General features: G+C 46.7%; 1 protein-coding gene across 1 annotated transcript; it reads right to left on the bottom strand.

The window, feature by feature from the left end:
* Positions 1-2,740: 2,740 nt before the first annotated feature.
* LOC142948384 (amphoterin-induced protein 3) lies at positions 2,741-4,126 on the bottom strand. Its single transcript, XM_076090391.1, has one exon. The coding sequence runs from the start codon at positions 4,124-4,126 to the stop codon at positions 2,741-2,743; it is 1,386 nt and encodes a 461-aa protein (XP_075946506.1).
* Between the last annotated feature and the right edge of the window lie 5,179 nt (positions 4,127-9,305).

Here is a 9,305-nt window from a genome sequence, read left to right as displayed (position 1 = left end):
CTGGATGCCTCCACTCCTGCCTGATGACTGTTTTGACAGTTCAGTAATGGCCCCCGTTGAGAGTCAAGGCGGCCCCCCCGCTAGTGGAAGCAATTCAACTTCTGCTATTCGGAGGTAAAACACCCCCCTTGTCCTCCAAGTAATTACGTGAATACGATAATTTTGAAATCCCTCGGAGCCCAGAAGAACCGGGGAGAACAATTAATGTGGAAAGGGGAGCTCGTGCTTTAATTGAAGTCTGATGGAGTGTTTTGCATGGGGGAGGGGGGGGGGAGAGAGAGAGTGTATCTTTCAAAGCATCGACGGGTCTTTCCCTTCACATCTGGGTAATTTGTTCGAGTGGTTCAGGATCATTTGCAGACTTGAAACCTTTTTTTTAATGTGAAGCCTGGAAATTCTGAATTCAGAACATTTCAGCAAATGTCTGCTGACCGCCTCCTTGTGTTTTCAAATTTGTACCAATTTTTGTAAAGCCAAATCATTTTAATTTAGGGTGTTTTTATAGCTCTGTTGTTGTTTTTGTTCTTTTCAAAATGCACCGCCGAGGCCTCCCATTATCACAAAGTGCTTGCTGTCACAAGGTTAGAATCACATGCTGGGCTCCAAATGGCATCAGGATACAAACTTGACACATTCTGGCTCTGACATGCAGCCTACTCTGACGGTTGATTCCCTAAATCGGCGGCGGCGGTTACATAACCAGGGTCGCCCGTGTACCCTCCGCGTTATAGAAGTGCTCACATTGTGTCCTCCATGCTTTAAACCTGCCTGCTAATCATATCGGAAACAATAAATCCTAAACCCAGCTGCGACGGAGCCAGATTACAGGGATTAAAAAAAAAACACTAAAATTGATAGAGCACCTGTTCTTTGTCCTCGTGGTAATCTCCTAAAACCTAACCCCAAGTCAGCACACCATGTAAGGTCTGTAGTACACCGAGTCACGTCTCCGATACAAGATGTAACATCACGCACAGGTGGCGTGTTACATAAACTTTGTTCAGAGATTTGAATGATGCTTACTGCGGTGAAAACGTAACAATTCAGTGCGATTAAACAGAGCGGTTACATCACAATACAAAATGTGAGTTTAATAGTGTTGGTCGTCAAAGAGCGAGTCCGTCCCAGTCTCATGCACGGCTACACATTTGATTTTTTTAGATTTCCACCTTTTTTATTGTTTTGTCTGTGAATTTACAATCAAGTTGCACAACAACATCGATCGTCTCGGGCCTGACAGGAGTCGAGTTTTAATTAAGGATTTAGAGAGAGTCAAAGGCCCGTCCTCTGACGACATGCTCTCCTTTTGTGAGACGCACCGTTGCTGAAAACTTCTCTTTGATATTGTATGAAGGATTACATCTAATCCCGTTCAATCACGGTGCAATCCTTAGTCCCATCCGCTGTGTGCTTTAAGATTAAACTACAATCTCCAAACATTCGTGGACGCGTGGATTTAAAGGAATCGATTTATATCTCTTTAGAGGCGACTGTTTGTCCCATCTGCTTTTAAATATCCCTTCATCCCGACCGCCCGGATGCTGTCTGGGTCTTACGTGTCATGGACTTAATGTTCTCATCCCACACACACTTGTGTTCTATCGTGACAGAGCATGCAAGTCCTTCTTCTGCATCTTTCATCTCCGGTGTTGCGGCGTGTAATTCTTGTCATTTGAAGCATGTTACACTGAATTAAAAACAAAAAGATAAACTGATGCTCCCTTGGGGGGGGGGGGGGGGGGGGGGGGGGAGGGAGGGAGGGGGGGAAGTGTTTGTCACTTTGTTAGTTCCGCGGCGTTCAAAGTGCTCTGCTGATTTTCTGTACTTCGCTGTTTGCCAGATAAGCAGCATTGTTTTTGGCGGCCGGATTAATGCAACAGGTTTGTATGTACAGTACGTGTGATGGATCACAGCAGGATGCCTCTCTGTTCTCTGCTAGATAAGAGTTTTATTTTTGAATGTTTGCTGAAAGTTACGGACCTCTGCACACAAACGTTTATTGCTTTTCTTGCTGTATCTTACGTCCTCTTTTATTCTTTTTTTAATATATGATAGCAATAAATTTGCTAAAATTGCCTTCAAAAGCAAAACTATATCAGCAGAGCAGGCAGCTGATCTAAAGGGAATGAAATCCTTTATTGGGAACACGGGCGACGTTTTCAGGAGCTTTAGGTGCTTTGTGTTTAAGCTTTTTATTTTATAGCAATATGGGCTGTATATTATAAGTTATCTCTGCCACACTAATTATGGATCCCTTCAACTCAACCGAGATACACCGGCTGAACTTCTCTCCTGCAGTCAGTCACAGTCCTCAACTTTCAGCCTCTTTTTTTTTCCGGGGCTATTAATCCTAGTTGACCACTTTTTTTGTGAAAACCGAGCCGGATTCACTCTCTGATCCCAGGGGAAATATCTCCCCCCCCCCCCCCCCCCCCCCCCCCCCCCCCCCCCGTTGCCGTACACAGAAAAGTTATTAGCTGATTTTTAGGGCCGATAATGGCTCTGCTGTGATTTAGCAATGTCAGTACACTGAGGGTAATAAACCAAAGTTGAAAGTTTCATTTCGACTATTGGGCCGGATGACAGAGAGGAGCAGAACAGGAGATATTGCTTTTTTTTTTCTTTGCTTTTTTTCAGTTCAGGAAGGATTTTAACTGCAGCTGGCAGTCGGAAAAGAGACATGATGTTCTCGGCGTTACCATTCACCTAAAAAACAATCAGAATAGTAATGTGAAAACCATCAACTCTCAAGTACCCACTCTGTTCCTTCTTCACTCATCGGCTCCATGAATGCCACGTGCTGGTTAGTTTGTATTTTGTGATGGTCCCTCATGGAGGTGGAGAAAACGGACGTCAGGCCGCTGGGGTCGTAGGTCGCGACCGGGATAGCCTGAGGGCCGGGCTGCTTGCAGTAGCGGCAGCGGCACGGCGTCATGTAGAGGTACACGAGCACGCCGATCGTGGTCACCACGCAGCCCAGCAACGTGGTGTAGCCGGTGTTGAAGGACTCCGGTGCCGGCAGCAGCACCGTCACGTTCACCTCCCGGGTCGCGTTCAGCGACTGTTTGATATCCGCCGCTGTGCACACGTACAAACCCGTGTCGTTGACCTTGGTTGCTCGGATCTCCAAGGTGCCGTTAGCAAACAGGCTAATTAGGGTGTCGTTTATGCTAGTGTTGGTGATGTGGCCCTTGCTGGTGGAGAGCCACGTAAACGAGAGCTCCGTGCCGCTTAAGGACGTCTGGCAGTCCAGACGCACTCTCTCTCCCTCGGTCACCACCACGTGTGAGAGGAGCACGGTCACCGGCAGAGAGACGGGTTTCTCCACGGTGCAGTTTCGGAAGAAGCGGGAGTGCCGCAGGAACCGGATGGAGGCCCTCGGGTTCCCGTAGACGGCGCAGGTGTGCTCGTCCACGAAGTCCATCAGCGACTCGTAGCCCCTCAGGTCCCAGTGCCAGAACACGCTGTACATGGAGCAGTCGCAGATCAGGGAGTTGTTGTGGAGGTACAGCCCCCGCTGCACCAGCCCGGGCAAAGCCTTCACGTCCTCCCACGGCAGGCGACTCATGCGGTTGGACGAGAGGTCCAGCATGGACAGGAAAGGGTGAGTGTGGTCCCGGATGGAGAAGAACGGGAAGTCCGTGATCTGGTTGATGCTGAAGTAGGCCTTTTTCAAGCTGCTCAGGCCGCTCAGCGTGCCGCCCTCCACCTGCGTGATCTTATTGTTGAAGAGCAGCAGCTCCTCCAGCCGCCACAGCCCCTGGAAGTAGTGTTGCTCCACCACCTGCAGCTTGTTGGAGGAAAGGTCGAGGTGCCGGAGGCCCGAGGCGTTGCGAAACACCCCGAGGCCTAGGGAGACGAACTGGTTGTGGGCCATGCAGAGGTTTTCCAATCTGGGCATCCGTTTGAAACTGCCCGGAAACAGCCAGGACAGGTAGTTGTGGCTGAGGTCGAGGGTGATGGAGGAGGAGGGCAGGGACAGAGGCAGCTTGGTCAGACTGCTGGAGCTACAGCTCACAGTGTCCGATACACAGAGGCATATGGAGGGACACACCTCCTCAGAGCCGGGCAGGACGAGGAGCAGCAGTAGCAGGAGCAGAGGGCCTGGACGCAGTCCGGAGGTCATGTTGGTGGAAGTCGGATCCTTCAAGGTTTCTAATCCCTCTGGCTCTCTCCCCTGGTCAGATAGGAAGCAAATGAGAAACAGCGTGATGTATTGAAAGGCTGTTCTTCTCTTTTCAGCAAGGTTAAAGCCATGCAGGACAGAAGGTGAAGGACGCTTCAAATGTACTCCAGGAAATTCAGCTTTTGAATCACAAATACTCCGCTCAGACTAGAGATGTTTCTACATACAGATATAATACACTTTATGTTTTTTTTCTGGTGCAGTAATCATTGTAGGGCTGCAAGAACAACATCAGTCTACAAAAGTGTCAGAAAATAGTGAAATGTGCTGCTCAAATTATCCCAACATCTTGTTTGTTTTATCTGACAGTCCAGTACCTTAAGACCTTTACTTCACCAATATTTACATGTGAGAAGCTGGAACCAGAGGATTCAGAAAAAGTTGCTCAATTTCCTGTTGATGGACGAATCGTCTCGGTTCTAAATCATCGTCCACTAAATAGGAAACTTTTAAAACATTACGAGAGAGAAATACTTCACCTTTTTAAAAAAAAGATGTGTCTTCTCAGCTGCTATCAACTGACTTGGAGATGAACATTATTAGAGATCAGGTCAAATGGGTTTTCCGCCGGCAGACTTGTAAGTCTGTGTGAATTTGAAGGCAGAAAAGGGGAAAAGTTCATACCACTTCCAGACGAGTGAGCAATTTGGCTCACTTACTTAATCCCATTCTCTCCTCCAAGAAACAAAAAAAAGAGAAATCCTCACTTCAAACCACACAAAATAGACACCAAATAGACTGCTTTAGCAACAACACGAGACTCCCAACTTTCCTGCGCTTTTCGTCTTCTTCTCTCAAAGATGTATCCCATCGACGAGTACCCAGAGCGATCCTTATCTCCTCCTCCAGCAACAATGCCTTCGGCAACTTTAAGGGTCCCCCTACCGGCTTTCTCCTTCAATCCCAAATGAGAGTGCCGCTCAACAAACACCCCGCAGTGCTTTGCCCGGCGTATAGCAAACAGCACACGGAGCTCACTTAATCTCCCACAATCCCCTCCTCCTCCTCCTCCTCCTCCTCCTCCTCCTCCTCAGTGTCATTTAGAGACCAGCCCTTGTGTCTCCCGTAATGATGCTCTCTCTCCCTTTCTCTCTCTTTCAAACAATATCGTTTTTTATCGTACTCTATTAATATTCTATTTTTATTCAACTTTCAGTGTTTCGCTTAATACCAGATTGGTAGAACCAAGGAGCTTTACTCGTGAATACTACATGTGGCCTTTCACCAATCGTCCCGATGCAGAGGGCTGAAACTTAGCTATGCCCGCTGCATTTTATTCCTCTTTTTGTGCGCCACTCTGTCCAGATGTCGGGTGTGCTTATCGTTGTAAACACACCTGTTTTTTTTCCTTGAATATCGGCAAATCCGGTCCATCCCTCTTCATCTCTGCCTCTATTTATTCAGCTCCTGCGCTGAAAGTCTTCCTGACTGTGAATGGATGGATGATGTTCGCCCCCTGCCCAACACACACACACAGACACACAGACACACAGACACACACACACACACACACACAGACACAGACTCTCTCTAAGTGCCTTAATCAGTACCCCCCCCCCCTTTTCTTTCTGAGCCCCCGACGTCCCTCCTCTCCTGGTTTGACTGGATCTACGCTGTCCATGCTGCTTGGTCATGGTGGCCCTGACAGCTCTGATTTCTGTCACAGCGAATTAGCTCTGCCTCCCAGCAGCCACCTCCTCGCCGCTGCTACACCTCCCCCCAACCCTCCACCACCTTCCTATAAGTGCTCGAGGCTTTGACTGACTCCCACTCGCTCGCTCGCTCGCTCGCTCACTCTGCAGGGGCACAGAGACGATTCCCCCGTGGATTCATGCTCTCTGGATGGGGGTCACGTCTCCATGGGTGGGCTGATGGGGGCAGAAGTCCACATGTAGATGGATGCAGGAAGCTAGAATGTAATGTGGAAAGGCTTCAGTCTGAGATCCCCCCCCCCCTCTGTGTTTTTAAGGACATGTTTAAGTGTGAGAAAAACACATTTGGATGTATTTGTGTCGAACAAGACATCACCGTCGTCTTCGGCATTGTGGCATTACGCACAATCTTGTCCCAAGGCTAGTCATCCAGCTTGGCTGCAGCGTATAAGAAATGTAAACGCCCACACTTGTGCATTTGAGATGTGTCGGAGAGGAATTCCGAACAGGCCCTCCTCCAGGTGTTGTGTTTTTCGTGGGCTTGTATCATGGCTCAAATGCCCCTGGAAGTAATTTGCCTCCTTCCCTTCAGGTTGAACGTTGTCCTACTGTAAAGCAAACCTTTTTAAATATACACGTTTCATGGATTTTGAAGGTGTTATGTAACACCCCTGTTTGTTCAATGATCTGCTCCAATCATGTATGTGGTGTTTTTTCCCTGTGAGTCCTTAATTGTAAATGGATCACATAAGAGCTATAAACCAGTGGCTTCATCTGCATAAGCTGGTAATGATTCATGGCTTGGTGTTCGCTCAGAGGAATCTGAGAAACATTTGAATAACGCGCATCGTCGTGCCAGCGTGATTTGTTTTTTTTAGCTGCGGTATAATTGCGCGGGGAACATGTAGTTTTTTGTCAGCTCTTGTCGTGCTGCTGTTGACACAACAGTGACATACTTGAACATTTCTAGTGCCTCATTATTTTTGCTATTGACTTTCATTCTCTCGTCATCGTTTTTTTTTAATTGTCTCCGGAGATCAATGGCATCAAAGCATGAACAGGTGAACAAGACGCAGAGATGGCGTTTCTGTGCTGAATTCAATTCATTTTAATTTGCAAGACTATTCTTTTTTTTGCCTTTTTTACTGCGTCTCTTCACGCAGTATTAGTCTACGCAGTTTCAACAAAATTACAATGTCAACTTTAACACTTTCTTCATTTCTTGCCCCTTGTTTTGTTCCAGTCATTGTGGACTATAAACCTCTCTGTGAGTCTCTATTTGTTTCTGCATGTTCCTGTTGTCTGACTGGACTGTGAGGCTCCAGCCTGCTGTTCTGCAAAATCCCTAATCTAATCAGTATCTCTGTATCAAGCTGCTTTTGCAAATCCCGCCTCCTTCTTCTGCATATATTTGATTAGACTCGGCGTATATGCAAAATAGTCCCGTCCAATCGGCCGGGTTCAGAGTGGACCTCGAAGCTTAAACCCTGACCCCGATGCTTCCCGCCCACAGCGTGATTTTCTCTTTCCCATCTGCTGCAGAGGGGAAGTAAAAAAACACACAACAGCAAAGGGAAACGTCTGCTCTTATCTTGCCCTTGAGAAGCAGCGAAGCTCGCTTTGAGTCGATAATATAAAGCTTTATATTCTCAGATGGAAGAAGAAGAATATTTCTGTTGAAAGTTATAGCGCTGGAATGGATCAATGCAGACTTTTATTTGTCTTCCTCTCCACCTAAATAATGCTAACGGCTCATATAGACCAAGACTTGAAATGATATTAACAATATGCATATTGGATGAATACCAACTAGCTGCTTTACATCTTCCTTCAGTAGCGTACTGCGATGTGCTTTTACAGACGCACTGAAACAGAAGAAAGGGAAATAAACAAGCTCTGTGTTAATTATTGAGTACATATTTGTCAAAGTGACAGGGCATGCACTGAAGTCTCAAATCAACTCTGCAAACACTGCAACCGAAGAGCTTCCGTAGCCTTTGTCTGCCAATTGTGAACCCCTGAACCTGAGCATATACCCCCCCCCCCCCCCCCCCCCCCCCCCTTCAGTTCAGTGTTTATTCTGCCTCTCAACAGCTTTGTGTTAGCATGGCTTGACAGCCAAGGCTCTCAGATATGAATGAGTCAGTGCCTGTATAAAGATTTGGAGGATTGCGTTTTATTTCTCTGCTCTCTGCAGGGCAATCTGCGGTCTGGATGAGCCCTCTGTTGAAAAAGGAGTTTTAGACAATTTCGGGATTGTTTGCTTGTCTGGGGGAGCTGCTCGGCTGCTCCGTATGCTGCGTGTTCATGGTGATCGTCTCACTCCAAAACACCCCCAATACCTTTTTTTTATATGTTGCATAATGCTCGAAGACAATACGAGTCTATCTTTTTCCGGTTAGAGCTCCACTCAACCCATCTGGTGGATGTAGAGTGATGACAGCGTGAAGAGACAAGCACACCATCTAGTGGTGTGAGACTCAACTGGAATGGTGAAGCATCCAATGCACTCTTTCCTCTCCCCGATCACTATTACTGGTGCTACATGAAGCAAGAATGAATGTAATAAAAATACATTTTAAGAAATACTGAAACATATACAGCAGATACATAGAGCTAATAATTAATAATACATGTTATACAAAGTAATGATGGAAAAAAACACACTAGTAGACGTATACTACTTGAATAATTGACCTTGGCCCCACCGCTGCTACTCGACAAGCTATCGGAGCTACCACGGAGCCCACACAGTCACTAACTGCACTCCCTGAAGAAATGTTGTCTTTGTAAAAAGATTTAAAGAGTCTAAAATATGTGTTGTACAATATATATGGAAATATAAATTAAACTGATTCATCAGTGAAAACAGGTTAAAAAGATAAAGATGGAAGCTACAGATCACAGAGTAACAGTGAACCAACACATCATCTGGAGATCCAGACAGAAGACAGGAGCAACACTGTTCCTCTTTATTCACTGTTACAATCATTAAGGAGCGAAAGCTAGCGTAGCATAGAAGTGCTAACGCTAGTTAATGATGTGCTAACATCAGAAAGATAATGTTTTAGAAACGTATATCTCCTTCCAACCTCTCTGTGTATTGAGTGTCCCCAAACAATGATGCAAAAATTGATCGTAGCATGATGAACTGTGACGCTCCTGGGTATTTAAAACCACCTGCTTTACACTGAGTAAGGAGGGGAGGAAGAAAGCAGAACCTAATTTATTGTGAAGCAAACCTCTGACTGAAGTGCTCACATGTGCAGATGATAAGCTGCTGTGTTTACGCTCCCCGTGAGCACAGAGCTCAGGCATAACTCTTGATTATAATGCAAGCCCACGTCCTCGCGCGTGTCCATACACCGAGCGCAGCGTGCCAGAAAGAGGACTCTGGGTATGAACGGGCCTCCGCGTCTCCTCGGCCTCCCCATCATCTGCGCTGATTGTTAACGGATTTCAATTAG

Source organism: Anarhichas minor, unplaced genomic scaffold, assembly GCF_050575085.1.
Source record: "Anarhichas minor isolate MPS153535 unplaced genomic scaffold, ASM5057508v1 ptg000003l, whole genome shotgun sequence".
NCBI classification, from domain to species: domain Eukaryota; kingdom Metazoa; phylum Chordata; class Actinopteri; order Perciformes; family Anarhichadidae; genus Anarhichas; species Anarhichas minor.
This window is presented reverse-complemented; position numbering and strand designations above follow the sequence as displayed.

Bases quoted from the DNA above. Each gene is read 5' to 3' on its own strand.
- LOC142948384 (XM_076090391.1), bottom strand. From the start codon at position 4,126: ATGACCTCCGGACTGCGTCCAGGCCCTCTGCTCCTGCTACTGCTGCTC.